At 37.0% G+C, this 15527-nt stretch overlaps 1 protein-coding gene across 3 annotated transcripts in view; it reads right to left on the reverse strand.

Annotated features, from left to right (window-relative positions):
• Positions 1-15527, reverse strand: part of LOC147480698 (calcium-dependent lipid-binding family protein) — an 80780-nt gene that overhangs the window by 15101 nt on the left and 50152 nt on the right. For 2 of the 3 annotated variants that reach the window (XM_086577918.1, XM_086577920.1), the window contains exons 36-48: positions 12267-12370; positions 9510-9805; positions 8943-9027; positions 6981-7688; positions 6541-6859; positions 6182-6340; positions 5918-6081; positions 5623-5803; positions 5258-5527; positions 4953-5159; positions 1628-1682; positions 728-855; positions 93-611 (exon numbers count right to left, since the gene is read on the reverse strand). In XM_086577918.1, the coding sequence (XP_086434044.1) occupies positions 93-611; positions 728-855; positions 1628-1682; positions 4953-5159; positions 5258-5527; positions 5623-5803; positions 5918-6081; positions 6182-6340; positions 6541-6859; positions 6981-7688; positions 8943-9027; positions 9510-9805; positions 12267-12370 (3195 nt within the window). The remainder of the gene's footprint in view (positions 1-92; positions 612-727; positions 856-1627; positions 1683-4952; positions 5160-5257; positions 5528-5622; positions 5804-5917; positions 6082-6181; positions 6341-6540; positions 6860-6980; positions 7689-8942; positions 9028-9509; positions 9806-12266; positions 12371-15527) is intronic. The other variant, XM_086577919.1, reaches the window with a different exon arrangement.

A 15527-nucleotide genomic window follows, 5' to 3' on the forward strand; every position in this document is an offset into this window, starting at 1 on the left:
AACACAATGCACAAACAACGTAAGTTCATGAGATTATATAAAAATTTGTTTACAATAACAGTATTGGCACATGTACTTGCAATTATTCCCACCTTAGATGAATATGAAAAGTCCCTGGTACTCCACCGCCCAGTCTCATTACCACGGAAACCAGGCCATTTGTTTCCCCAACCAGATATTGGTTGATACCGTTGGTTCTCAAAAACCTCTTCTACCACTACATTCTGTTCGTTAGTTTCAGAATTTGAAAGAGTTTGAAAGTGAAGTGCATATACAGGACATACACAAAGATCAACTTTAACTTCCGAATCATTTACAACTGTTGTAAGACCCCTGAAGATCGCATGTTTCTTGCCATTTTTCATGGCCGTTTCCAGAGCAATAAAGTTTTCCTTCAATGTTTTGGGAACAACTGAAAGTGGCATTGATGACCTGAAGCTCTCCCACGGCCCCTCTGGCCCAAATCCAATACAAAAACCAACATCCTTATCGATTCCATTCCCACTTTCCTTTTCCATCTGCAATTTGGCAATTGTTTTCCTTTCAAAATATGACGTAGATATCAGTAAACATCCATTATCCTGTGTGCATCCGTCAGTGTCCAACTGCCCCTGACAAAAAATAAATGTTTGATAAGCAAGGGCGTAAAGTAATTTTGAACATATCAAGGACAGAAATGGCATCTCGTGTACAGGTTCGTGAATTAAGGACTAAAAGATGAACGCACCCTTCTCCTCAGTGGATATGTTACAATACTTTGAACATCTGACGCCTCTACCACCCTTATGGAAGCAACCTTTTTCAGAGTATTTGCACTTTGTCCAGTGGAAATAGAAAAGGAACCGACGACTTCACCTGTTAAAATCCAAAAATCATTTTTTTATGGACCATTGAAATGGGATATCACAATCCAATGTCACTTGTCTCTCGAAAAAGAACGGGAAAAAGAATTGTGGAACAGCAATGGTATTGCTTAACAATGGGAAAAAGAATTGTGGGTTCGTTTTATTAATACCAATATAATGGTTATTAATTTTATGGAAGAAACAAACTTATTATCCTATAGTTGATAGTGTGTCAAAAAGCAGAATTTCCAAGGTGACCATATCATATAATAGTTTACTTCTATAAGTATTCAACATGTTGAATTCAATGATAATACAAGTCTACCTTCAATAACAAAAATTAGAAGGACAGCATACTGTTGCAAATTAGGTGAACATTATCAAACCTTATTGAAGATAGACATCCAGCTTAAAACCAATTGGTGATAAGTGGAGTGGCCCCAAGACTTATATTATTTTTATGCGTGGCTTACCATATCCCATGTGGGACTAAACATCTCAACCCGCCCTCTCACGTGTGCCATTACTTGAGCCTAACACGTGGACAAGCATACTTTGGATACATGGAGTAAACAACAGGCCCTTTGGGCCAAACATAATAGCCTGCTCTGATACAATATTGAAGATGGGCACCCAACTTAAAACCAATTTGTGATAAGTGGGGAGGCCCCAAGACAAGACTTATATATTTTTATATGTGGCTTAACATATCCATGTGGGACTAAACATATCAACAAACCTTATACCATAAGTTAACATTGATATCACATGACATGATATACCTTTCCCAGCTTTTGCTGCAAGGTTTGTCACCTCCACTTCCAACTTCGCCAGTCCCTGCATTGAAGCATATAACAGTAAAGTTCCTTAAGAAGAACTAGAATTATAAATTTCACAATACCTGAGAAAATATGCATGAAATTACTGACGATGCATCCTTTTTTTTTCAAGAAATAAGCCAAAAACCCCAAATTCCAATTTTAAAAATAGTCTAGGCCAGCCAGGTTTTGAAACCATTGATAAGGACAATTTGTAGGGTTATTCATCTTTCCTTTGCAGATGACCATATAACATTCATGAATGGAAATCATACTACTGCAAGAGCTCTCACAAACAACTTAAGGAACTTGAGCAAACTTGGGAAAAAGTAACTTATTCTTCTCGGGTGTTGATGATCAGATGGTGGAAAGCATCCAGAATGAGTTGTTTTTTCAAAGAGGGATACTTCTAGTTAAGTACCTCGGTCTACTTCTTATAACTACTAAGCTAACCTATGCAGATTGTTTGCCATTATTGGATAAAATCTCTAAGAAGGTACAAGGCTACAAGGGCAGATTCTTATCATATGCAGGAAGACTCCAGTTAATTAAGGCTGTGCTTATTAACTTGAGCATATATTGGTCCTTATCATTCAAGCTCCCAGTGTTATAGAAGGCATCAACAGACTATGCAGATATTTCTTATGGAGTACAAGATCCCATGCTCTTGTTGGTTGGAATGATGTTTGTTTTCCTTATGATGAGGGTGGATTGGGTGTCAAAGATGTGGCTACTACAAATGATGCAGCAACTTTGAAGCACATATGGCATATCTTAAGTAAGAAGGACACCTTATGGGTGGATTGGGTCTATAAGAATCTGATTAGAGAGAAGAACTTTTGGGAAGTTAAAATGCCTAATGACACTTCTTGGTGCTGGAGACACATATTAAAAGGAAGAAAGGAAGCCAGAAACATTGCCTTGCATCAAATAGGTAATGGGCAAAACACTAAGTTTTGGATTGATCCTTGGCATCCTTCGGGTATTTTGAAGGAGTACTTTCCACAAGCATTGATGTTTGATTCATCAGCTAGTATTAATGCTTTGGTGGGGAACTTTATTGTTGATGGCACTTGGCATACCAAACATGATAAACACACTTCTCGATCTGTTACCATCTTCTACTCTATATTCTTGATCTCCATTATCTTCTTCTTCACAACGATATTTACCAAAAATTGAAGTTAATTTGACGTTGGGATCAATTTTTTCAAAATGAATACCACAAAAAATTGATTATCTAATCTTAAACTTTTAATTAGAAATTTGAGGAGAACAACCTCATCTTCAACTAGAAATTCGGGGAGAAGAAATTCTATTGAGAGTTGGGATTTTAGATTTGTAAAAAAAATGGGGTTTCTTATTATTTTGGAACTTATTTTGGAAATTAGGGGTTTCGGTTTTGAGAGAAGGTGGGAGTTATGTGGGTTCCTATTTAGCTAGGTTACATGGACACGCCATATTTTGAAAAAAATCTGTGTCAGATACGTATCCATGTGTCCGTGTCCGTATCCGTGTTGGACACACACGGACACATATTGTATTTAATTTACCTCAAATTTCTGATTTACCATCTAATTTAATAAATTTATAATTATTAAAAAATTAATTAATTATTCCTATCCGTGTCCCCGTGTCGATCTTCAACTGCTCGCCGTATCCGACACTCCGTATCCGTGTCGGACACCGACACGCGTGCCCGTGTCAATGTAACCTAGCTATTTAGTTTTAGGGGTACTATTGTCTTTTTCCGACCAGAGTCAACTATTGTCCTTAACAATGTTTTTGAAATAATGGTGGGCATTTGGGTTTAATACACAGGAATAAAGTCCTAAACGGTTTTAGCCCTTCTTTTATAATGGATTCGGAAGGTTAACGCCTGAAGAGAAACATGTAAAGGAAGGACAGATAGTACCCAAGAAAATGAAAAATATGTGTAAGTAACAGATGCACCAATTAGTCCTACACTCCTACTATCATCCTTTCTTTTTCAACCCAAAACCAAATGACAGCTTTAACCTAGAGCACCAATCTATTAGCATCGGTTCTCCCCACTTCAAGAATCTTGAGTTTAAGTCACTCCATACAGACTGCCGACCTGACTGGACTGGAAGGGCCGCAACAAAACACCTTTTGTACATGAAGTAAACGTTTCAACCACAAGCTAATATTAACATACAGGCATAAAGGGCTGTTTCCAGATGTGATTGAATACCAATGAAAAGGCCAAAGACCCTTATTTCTGTTAACTTTCCCGCACAGGGCTTGTGGGCGGAAGGCTCTGATATCAGGTCCCTACTTTGAAGTACCAATCAGATTTTTCCATTTGTCTAGTAACTTTGGTGTCTGTTTGGGAAAAACTGAGGGTATTCTAACCATTTTAGACCTTTCTAAGCAATTTCATATCCCGTTGCGAGTTGGGATAAGTGTCGGTGTCATCAGTCATCAATTCATCCTTTTCTCTCTAACAGATTATCAAAACTTCATCTGGATTCGAATCCTACAGACGAGTCCACTAGAAAACAGAAAATGCAGAAGAAAAAAACATTCTTCAGCAACTCTACATTAGGTTGTGCCATGTCCTTCTAAAATCCCATGGTTGTTCATTCTTATATTTGGATGCATTTTGCGTCCAGGTCGCCAATGCAGTGCACTTACTTGATGGATTACCTAGACGCAAAATGCATTATGCATCCATGTGTGGATAAATAAGGATAAATCCAAACAAATTTGTAATGTACTTTTGGCACACACCCATTTTAGGCATTTATACAGAGTTAGACATTACAAATTAAATTTAAATAGAGTAGGGGGTGGGGTGTCCATTTTATTGTTGAGCCACCGAAAAGCCTAATTCGTATAAGCTAATTGGAATTATCAATATGATCTAATGCCCAGCTCACCGTGTATTTTATTTAACCATGATATATCTGAATACTTCTGGGACACTTCTAGACCACTACTTGGAAACTATCAGAATGGTTGAGACACTTCTTTGATAATAATTTTAAATATTAGTATAACAAAAAATATGTGCATAATGTCGATTGGTGTTAGTAGTCAACACCATATCTTTTTTACATCTTAAAACGTCTTCACCTTTTAATTCTCAGACCTAAAGTAGGAAATAATGAGATGAAGGGAGAGTGTATTAAGAGATTACCATCTACAAGCCAACTATATATGATACCACTGAAGGTATAAGATCAAGCTTCTCATGTTAAACCTCAGATGGAAATGTAATTGAGAATAAATGCATTAAACTGCTACTAATAAATAAACCACATACCTTTCTAGGAACTTCAAATATGAAGAGTTCATTCCACCTGGCAGTACCTTCTTCCAAGTCATTATTTTCCAAAATCGAAGGTTTCACACACTTAGTCCTTGCACTCTGAGGGAAAAGCTTATGATGATCTGCGACGTGACTATCGACAACAAGCCGTAAAGCACAAAAATAATTATGACCGTTTCCATCATCAACAACTGATAGACCCTGCAATCATTAAAAAATCAATCATATAATTTCCCCCCCCTGCGTTATCAAGATCTATAAGCAAAAAAGAATAGATAAAACATAGTTGAATGTACAACCCTGCATTCATATATCTTCACGGCAACATAACAACGTGTTTCCCTAGTTTCAACTGCAGCATTCAACCTATCTGAAAACCTTGGAGGTGGCATCCAAACAGAGGCATGCTGATCACGCTGTAGCAGCTCAACTGACTCTGAGTTTTGTTCACTTTTCTTCAGGTAAATGTCACATCCAAGTTTATTTTCAACAATCACTGTCTGAAAATCATCCTCATCCAATGCTGAAAATGATGAATCATCTTCATTTCTAAGACTATTACTAGCACCCTGGGGACATAATAGGTCAGTTAGGAACTTTGACTGGCCAGTTACACACAGGCAAAGAAACTCGAGAGGTACTTTAGATCTTTCATTTGCTTTACCTCATTTGTTTTTGTTGATTTATGCTCAAGTTCTGCATGTCTTCTCCATGAAGAAATAGTTTGTGCAAAAGTCTCAAGGTTTGCAGCACTTACGTTCAGATTCACAGTGCTTGTTGCAGCAATGCGTACCCGCTTGCCAATTGATGAAGGTAGACATGAACTGGTCTCATATGTTTCAAATCTAAAGGAATTTCAAGTATGAGTATGCAGAATAAGAACTTAGAAAACAAAAAATAAGCAGAATAGAAATAAATAAATGACTAGGTGGTCAGATTTATATCAAGTTTTTCATTACTTGAAAATTCCGTCAAATGGCTCCACAAGAGGCTCCCACGCTTCTAGTTGTGTGTTGAATGTGGATGCAGCAATTGAAGATATTAAAACCGCATTCATAGAATCTAGTCGACCATGTGTTGCAAGATTAATATTTGTAATTGTGGTGTCGAACAGTGGTGTCATCTGAGAAGAGGTACCAAAGAAAAAAGTAATCCTTGAAAACTTATAAAATTATAAATCCATATATAGAAAAATGGTAGTTTTGTTACTCAATGATGCATACCGTTCCACACAAGCTATCTAGGACAGTAAGGGAGAAAAACCTTAGCTTCATCTCAGCACTTAAATTCTCACGAGTCTTTGGCTTCACAGAATCTCCTATAGTGTAGGCTAAACGACTCGAGGGTTTCTTCAGATCAGAGCGTGCAAGGAACGTACAGGCCTACGAAAACATAGACAGTTCAGAATGTCACATTCCCAAATTTAGTAAAATTGTACCAGGGTCCATTTATATATATGAAAAAGATAAAAACCCGAGGATTCAAAATAGTAGTAATATAGCGTAGAAGAAGATATCCATCATCCATTGCACACAAATCGATTAACTAGTTTGAATATAGAACATCATATCTTCACTGTAACCTGATTTTCAACTTTCCAAATGCTCCAGCAGTGCGAACCCTTTGAACCAGAAGATCTTGAAATGGGCGCCTCTAGAATATTAGCTGGGTTAACAATATCCATCCGAGGACAGCAAAAGGAATCAATGGCAGGTGCATCATCTGTTCTGGTCACAATGCACCCCAAAGAAGCATAACCAGGCGGAGCAATTGGATACCAAAAGAAAGCTTCATCAAAACCTTTCTTCTCTATATGGGCAACCTTTGCAAATTGCACTGGTTTTGCAGAGACCTCAGGGTTATCACATTTGAAAATTATGCCCACTGCAGGAGGTTCTATACTGAAAAACAGAAAGAAAAGGCATAGATTACATTTTCTGAACAGTAAAAGCAAATATCAGAAAATAGAAAGACAACACATTCAACCAGCCAATTATTTAAAAAACTGAAATAAATTCTAACCCTTCGGTAATGCAGTCACCAAGTATAGCATAACCAGGACGAGGTATTGGTCGCCATATTGATACTGGTCTGCGGAGATCACTACCCCTATCCCACCAAACCCTTTCAAAGTGCGGAATCGACATATAACAACTACTGGCTCTTGAAATCGATCTAACAATGTCCCATCCAGAAGTACTGGAACTGTTATTGCTTCCTTTATGCTTTCCATTGTCATGCTCGACCACAAGATCCGAATTAGGACTAGGAGGAACGGAATGCTGTGGGTTTGCGCTCCATAAAAGAACATGACTCAAATCATAACTGTTGCTTCTGGAAGGTGGTTCTGCCTCAGGATGCGCATAGAATGACCCTGCAACATTATCCAGGCGCCAGATGCTAAATCCAGACAAAAACCTAGAATTTGATGGAACACTTAGCATGCACTCTGTATGTGCAGTTTCTGCTACAAGATCAGACCGTATGCAATAAACAATGTGATTGGGCGGCGGTTGGCTTCCAATATGTGCTACACACCCTAATGCACAGTACCCAGGTGGTGGAACAGGTAGCCAAAGTGAGCAGTCACCATCAACCTCAGACTGTCCTCTGTCTCCCTCCAATGCTTGGATACTAGAGAATAAACCAATGAGCTTGAAACCAAGAGGCTTGCGTACACGGCCATACATATTACTTACTGCCATTACAGCCTGTGAAGGAGGAATTGGCCTGAAGATGCCATTGAGTTAATGAAAAAAATTATGACTATCAATTTTTTTATTTAATGCATATCACAAATAATAATTCAGTCGGATCTAATGGTCAAGACCAAATGACAAAAGCAAGAAATATTAGAACTATATATTAGATAAATCCACAAAAAGAAAATATATGAAAAACGGACTACAAGAAATGGGAATGCTAACAGTTGCGACTACAAACAGACTTGCGACTATGGCAGGGCTCTAGAGCAGAATATATACATACATATCTAAGTTACATTGACACGGACACGTGTGTTCGTATCCGACACAGATACAAAGTGTCTGACACAGCGAAATATTAAAATGTATAGGAATATCACATACAATATGTGTCACACGTGGATACGTATCCGACACAGATTCTTTTTAAAATATAGCGTGTCCACATATATATATATATGAAGAGAAGATGGAGTAATTGTGTTTTAAGCATTGTACTTTGGAGAAGTATTGGAGTCAGTGATGTGTACATTCAGATATTGGTCTTATTAAAAGTATATTCAATAACTCTATTTCATGTGTTTGCGTGAGGACTGGTGTTTTTGTATATTTTCTTTCCAGTCTGGACTCGTGTGAGTCAAACCACCTCACACCTTGATTCTTAGATTGTTGAATAGACAATTCGAGTTTCCAGTTTTCTGTGTCTTTGTATATTTTACAGCTATTTATTTTTTATTTTTCTACTCTCTTCACCTCTCTCTCTCTCTCTGTCTCTCTTTCTTCTGTTTTTGTTTTTGTTTTTTTTTATTTTGGGTTAACGAGTATTACCCCCACCCCACCCCCCACTAGATGAGCCAATTAGGATTCTCCCAAATACACACAAAAAAAACACGGTCAACCCAAGTTGACTTTTTTGTGTGTGTGTACTTGGGGGGGGAGGGGGGGCGGTAATACTAGTTAACCCTTTTTTTTTTTCTTTTATTGGAATGAGGCTTAAGCCTTACACAGGCAGTGAGCCTCCAGTAGCTGATGTGTTATAGAACACTGGGAAGACTTAACCAAATAAATTCACACATAGTGAAGATGCAATGATTTCAACATGATGAATTATAGTGTTCATTATTATGTAATAACTATAAACCACAAGGCTACTGCTTTTATTTCTAGTTACAACATAATAAAGAACGGCACAATTCTTATTGAACAAAGAAAAAGTAGGATGGACTTGCTTCAAAAGTTCAAGCACTACAGACTACAGCAAAAGGAAACTGACTGATACCTGGATGTCACACAGTCACCCAATATAACGTAGTTTGATGGAGCTCGAGGCCTCCAAAAAGTGAGCTTGTAACCAGGCCCATTCCCTGCAAAGTAGATTGTTGATAAAGCCAGTAAATATATATTTTTTGTCTCAAGTGTCTCTTATACACTTTGTTGCACTAGAAACCCTTTAATCATCTTTTAACAATTTAAAATTCAGGTAAAAAAATATGATTCAGAGGCGACTTTAACGAAGAGTTAGTGTAGAACTTCACCAACTGGAAATATAGAAAGAGGCAGAGATACTACAAATCTTTGAGCAAAAACAAGGACATATGGATAGAGATACTACAAATGATAGGACAAGTAAGGACATTCTATGTTGAGAAAGGGCCAACTGAATGGTGAAAATATGTGTAGGGTTACTAGTTCCAGTCGCAAATTTTATTCATGTCGTTCACACTAGTACTTGGGACAAGTTGTATATGATGTTATTATAGATTGTAAATGAAAATTTTCAAGATGGAACAAAAAAATTTTGAAGAAAGATAGAAACTCACAATCATATAACAAGTTAGAGAAAGACCTTTTGGTGACACCCAAAGTCGATTGAAGTTGGTGCAAGAAGCCAGTGGAGAGGCATTTCCGAGTTGTAGAGCTGCAATTACTTGATTTTGCAGCTTAAGCACCAGAGAAATTACACTCAAGGGAAGGCGAATGCATACATCAGTTGATATCAAAGATACATTGGTCTTATCCTTGAGTGAAGTGTAACCACCAGAAATATCCAGTGGATCAAGGATGGCAATACCAGAACCAGCTTCAACAGTGAGGTCCTTCACAAGGGTTCTTATCCAAGTATCATTTTCTTTCAAGGCATACCTATGAAGAACAATTATTGCAATGTGTCAAACAATTACTTACGAGTGAAAGTCACACAGATTTAGCAAAAGAAAGGGACATTTCAACAAACATTCTTTGGACCCAACATGAGAATTACAAACAAAATCAATACATTACTTCAAAAATAGATCTCACTGAGAGCAACTCCTACAAGAAAGCTCAAAAGCAACAATAACAACCACAACAACAACAACACCCAGAAATTAAAGGGGAACAGAGAAAGAAAGGAAGGTTCCTTGCCTCATACATCTTCTGATTGTATATGTTACAGGCTGAGCATGGGTAACATATATGCTCCGGCTTGAAGGGTGATGTTAAGAATAAAGTATTATAGTACCTAGAGTCCTGTATCACTAATGGGGTTCACATATAGTATGGAATATGTGCAGAATATGAGAGAATGTATTAATGGCAGCAATGCAGCTGTAACATCTCTGCAGACCTCTGAAGACACTTATATATATACTATTACAATTAGGCTGAGTAATGAACCTCAGCCCATTCTCTCTAACACACAAACTCTCTTTCTTCATCTCTTTTATTCTTCACCGTCTCTGATTTCTTCTTACTTTTAGATTGTGGTAAAACGTTGACACATCTAGATAACCAATAACACAGAGTATGGAAATTGTGCTTCTGCAATAGGTTGGGCAAACTTATTTCTTTACAGGAGGTACTTCTTGCTACAGATAGCTTTAAGACCAACACTTTGCTTCTTAACTTTTTGTTTTACAGGTTGGGGAGGCAATTTTAAGGAATACGATATGCTGAAGTTGGGCATTTTACAAATAAAAACATTATATCTAACAAAAACTAGCATGAGAGGATCACACAGACCCATAAAGAGAAAACATTTACGGTGCCACTTTCAAACCACAATCAAAGTTGAGATTTTCAAACTTAAACCACCAGCATGCTCTCTCCTATAAGCCAATATCTAGATTGATAATATGGTATTCAAGAAAATGATCCTCTAAGATCTTTGTGAATTTGAAAGGTTAATTTCTAGCTAAAAATTCCAGTAAATGGGACTGACTTGAGCAGTCCAATTGATCGGCATGTGTTAATCCACCACGCTAGTGTCACAATTGTGAAGCTAAACAGAAATTCATTCGATATTTTGCAATTGAACGTACAAGAAGAGAATGAATATGTACTCTTCCTTGCAGTGAACACCAATAAACAAGTTTAATATAATTGCCCTTCTTCCTTGTATAGCCCTAGGTCAAATATCCTCCAAGAAAAAGCACATCTCTAAGACGTCTTCTAAAGGCAGTTGAACCAACCTAATAGCTAATAGGCTACTCTCAACTCCTCCAATCTACATAGAATCATTTAGTCAAAAGCATGGGGTTCATGTTGGGCAAAGTAACATTTCAAGAAAGGGAACCATCTTTAAATAGTTTTTATGCTATTCCCTTTCTTGCTACGTGTATGCATCAGTGGATCATATAGAAGACTATTCTCTATCATCCATATCCAGAAAGTTTATTACTCCAATAATGAATCTTCAAGAATACACGGGTTCATATATTGTTTGGTCTGTGCTACCGCTTTTTTTTTCTTCACGTTTCAATCTTTTCCTGAGCTGGTTTGGGGAAAGGAGGAGTTTCTAGAAAGATTTAATAAGAGAGGGGGAGTGACACTAGATACATCGTGTCGACCGGATAAAATCAAAATGAAATCAAATATGGTCCATTCCAAGTATGCATACTTCTTCGATAGTTTAAAATAAATCATCTTCCGTTCTTCAAGCACCTCATGAACCTCCAAAGGATCATTATAAACTCAACTGTGTAAGGAGGGTTGATCAAATAACCAAATTGAATATTTTCTTCAGTTCTATTCACAAATCTATAGCTTCTATGGTGAGGGGGCTACCAAATGGATCATAAATAAACCTCCAAATTCTTATGGAAATACTCTTTGGAGGGGTATTGTGGATGGATGGAACAAGTTCGTCAAAGGTATCACCTACACACCTGGCACCGGAGAATATATTTCATTTTGCGAATACATTTGGGTAGGTGAAGTATCATTGAAGAAGATTTTAGTGATATCTTCGTGTTGGCCACTAACAAGAAAGTATTGGTGTCGGATTACATGGAACAAAGAGTTGAGTGGAATGTGACTTGAAGAAGAGATTTAAATGATTGGGAACTTGAATACCATGAATCATTTTTGGCTAGTATTTATAAGGAGGGGGAAAAGTTTGGCGACGTGGATAGAAGGAATTGGTTGTGGGTCATTCTATCATGTGTTGGCTAAAGGCTAAATGAAATCGAATCCGCCCATATCTCTTTGTAAGGGTAATATGTCAGGCCTTACATGCCCGATATATTAAATATGTCAATATATATATATATATATATATGTCGTGCATATGTGTGTGTGATGGGGAAGGAGGAGATTGTAAAGCATTCGCAAAATGGTTACCCACATGAAGCTTAGATCCATTTTTGCACGAAGAAGCTTTTCGCCATGTAAAAAATCATCCACGGATAATTTTGTGCTGTCATAGAAGGTAAACTCTGGAGACACAACCTACATGAAAGTAGAAGAAAGTTTTTGTAAGTGTATAGTTATCATGACCAAAGATTTTGTATGAGCGAAAACAAACTCTACAATTACAAAAGGCTACGCAATCACATCTTCTCGTTTTGCAAGCTCCATTACAATGTGTGTGCTTAGATTTCTCAGAGTTATCAATAAGTCATGAAAAATAAACATGATGGACACGTATGTCCAAAGATATGACTTTGGAACCTGATTCCAAAGACTATGTCGATTTATGGGATTGACAATCTTGTCCCTCGTGAAGAATAAAAAGAATATAACATAGAAAGGCTTTTATAAAACTGACAAAACATTCATTGCCTTCAACTCTAACTATGGCCAAAGGCCTACAACTCTATTCATAGACTCTATTAAATTTAGAAGTTAGACTTCTAAGTCAATTTGGAAACTAAAAACATCTAATTTTTGAAATTATATATAATTATTTTTTTTTACCAATAAAAGGTATATATTTCTTCCAACAAGTGTTACATAGTAGCAAGTAGATAAACCTTAGCAAGATAAACCTAAAAATAACTATGTTATATGGACACGCCATATTCTAAAAATACTCCAAGTGTCCCACAGACACGTTACAGACTCATACATATTGTCTATGATATACCTCAATTGTTTACATTTCGTCGTGTGTTTGACACTTCGCATCCGTATCGGATACAGACACATATCCGTGTCAATGTAGCTTAGAAAAATAACCTATGCTAAAAACATAAAAAAGACAACCAAACATGCTTCAAAAAATCTCTAATAGTACATATAACAATAAATGTAATGAAAGTGTAATGAAAAATCTAGAACTAAGGCTTTGCATCAAAACAAAAAAAAATAATGAAAGTGTTTTGAAAGAGCTAGAACTAAGGCTTTCAATAGTGTTGTCCACATTTATAATTATCTAGGTGCAATGAAGTTTAAGGGTAATATGTCCACCCATTACTCATCAAAAGAAATAAAACATGATTGTTCATTGTCCCTTTGGCTCTCTTGCAAGAATGATTTCATTTCTCTACAGAGTTTGGGTTACCTTGGGTTGATTCTTGTCAAGTAGTGGATCTCCTTACTAATCGGTATTCATGGTCATTCCCTTTTATTAGTTTTATATGGTGCCATTTTTTTTTAAAATTTTTTTGATCGGTAAATTGTGTGTGTATATATATATATATATATATAATCATAAAGTCAAGTACAAGAGCGATACTAGAAGAAGTTACAACTATGAGAGAAAACTAAAACAAAAGGATGCGAGAGCATGGAACCCCATCAAAACATAAAGTCCCCGAACAATGTATCTATCCACTCCTCCCAAAACTTCGACTATAGAAAGACGAATCGCTTGATTGCTACAATCACCTATGCCATAGTCGTAGCACACCAGTCAAAGTGTCTCATGTCCCATTCCAGCCCACTGTCACCAAATTCGGCGTTTAAAAACCCGAGATATTGGCAAGGCGTCTTGTTCCAGTTTAAAACCCGGGTTTTAAACTTAAAAACCGTTTAAAACCCGAGATTTTGAAAATCTCCCGTTTAAAACTTTTTTGTTTTTTTTTGTTTTTTTGTTTTTTTAATAATAATAATCTAAAAGAAAACGCGAGAAAAAAAGGGGTTTTGGAGTTTACCTTTTTGAAGAGTGAGCTAACGATTGACTTATTGAGACAGTTCTATTTTGCTTTGGGCTATTAATAATTTGAAATTTTTAAGTTATTAACTTATTTGTAGTACTTGACTATGTCATTATGGTTGGTAATTAGTAATATCTTATTTAGAGTCGTGTTTTGGTACTGAATCTAAAACTTCTAGTATTTGGATGAGTAATTATAATTTGATACTTTCATGTATTTGAATTTTCTTTCATTTGTATTATTTTTATTTTTATTTTATGTGCCTATTTTTTTTTTCCACTATTATAAAAAATCAAACTCCTTATCTATTATATTCTTTATCATCGGTTTTTACCGTTTCTTTTACGTATTATACGTTTTAAACCCGTACCGTACTTGGTGACAATGTTCCAGCCACAAAGCTCATACGATAGCAAAAGGTAAGATGCTCCACAATCTGCATCCCTTAGCGAAATAGTCCCTAAGAACCCAAGAGCTCAATAGATCTTTCACTGATCGAGGAACACCCTAATACACTCCATAATGGCCCACAGAGTAACTCCATATCTCCCAAGAAAAAGGACATTGAATAAGTATGTGACTCACTGACTCCCAATCAGCCATACACAAAGGAAAAAAGTTAATGAATTATTTCTCCTAATGACAATGTCTATAGTCAAAATCTTATTATGGGAGCACACCAACTGAAAAAGAGACAAAACAAGGAATCTTTGATGACCAGATAAAAGAACTAGGAAAGTTTGGAATCATGGCCCCTCGGGTGTAAGTCGGTAGGTGAATACACAAGAAAAAGTAGAAAGACTATGCAGAAAATTTCACATTCTTTTCTATAGCCCAGTGCCAACAATCCCTATCCGGTCTCACAGCAGGTCGCCTCCAGCATCAGCTTGAGGGAGCATTCGCATTTTGCTAGAATTGAACAAAAGACATTTTATGGTCGTAACAATGGAAATATTGTGGTCAGTGACTAATCGCCCCAACAACTCTTTCATGGAAGAACACATCCACCATGTCAGTTTGATACTCTAAATCCTCAGGGCGAATCAACTATACGTCAAGAGGGATCAATGCATGCTCATAAGGAGATCAAGTTACTAGGTCACGTCATTGGTAATGGAAAAATCAGTATGAGCGAGGACAAGGTACGAGCCATTGAGGGGGTGGAAACCTCCTGCTTCTGCATCTCAACTCAGATCTTTCCTTGGTCTTGTGAATTACTACCACAAGTTTATCAATGACTGATCCCAGCAGGCATCGCCTTTTAACTGATCTGTTAAAGAAAGACAGGAAATGGTCTTGGCCATAATCCTCTGCCAAAAGGCCTTTGAAGACCTTAACCTTGCAGTGATGACTGATCCAATTCTTGCATTGCCAGACATCAACAACCGTCTGAAATCCAGATGGACGCCACAGATTTTGCCAATGGAGGAGTATTTATCCAAAACACCGCGCCTGGCAAGATCAACTGAGGCAAGCGGAGCAGCGGAACGCAACCTATCTTGAATTTC

This window comes from Coptis chinensis, chromosome 8, assembly GCF_015680905.1.
Source record: "Coptis chinensis isolate HL-2020 chromosome 8, ASM1568090v1, whole genome shotgun sequence".
In the NCBI taxonomy this organism is placed as follows: Eukaryota; Viridiplantae; Streptophyta; class Magnoliopsida; order Ranunculales; family Ranunculaceae; genus Coptis; species Coptis chinensis.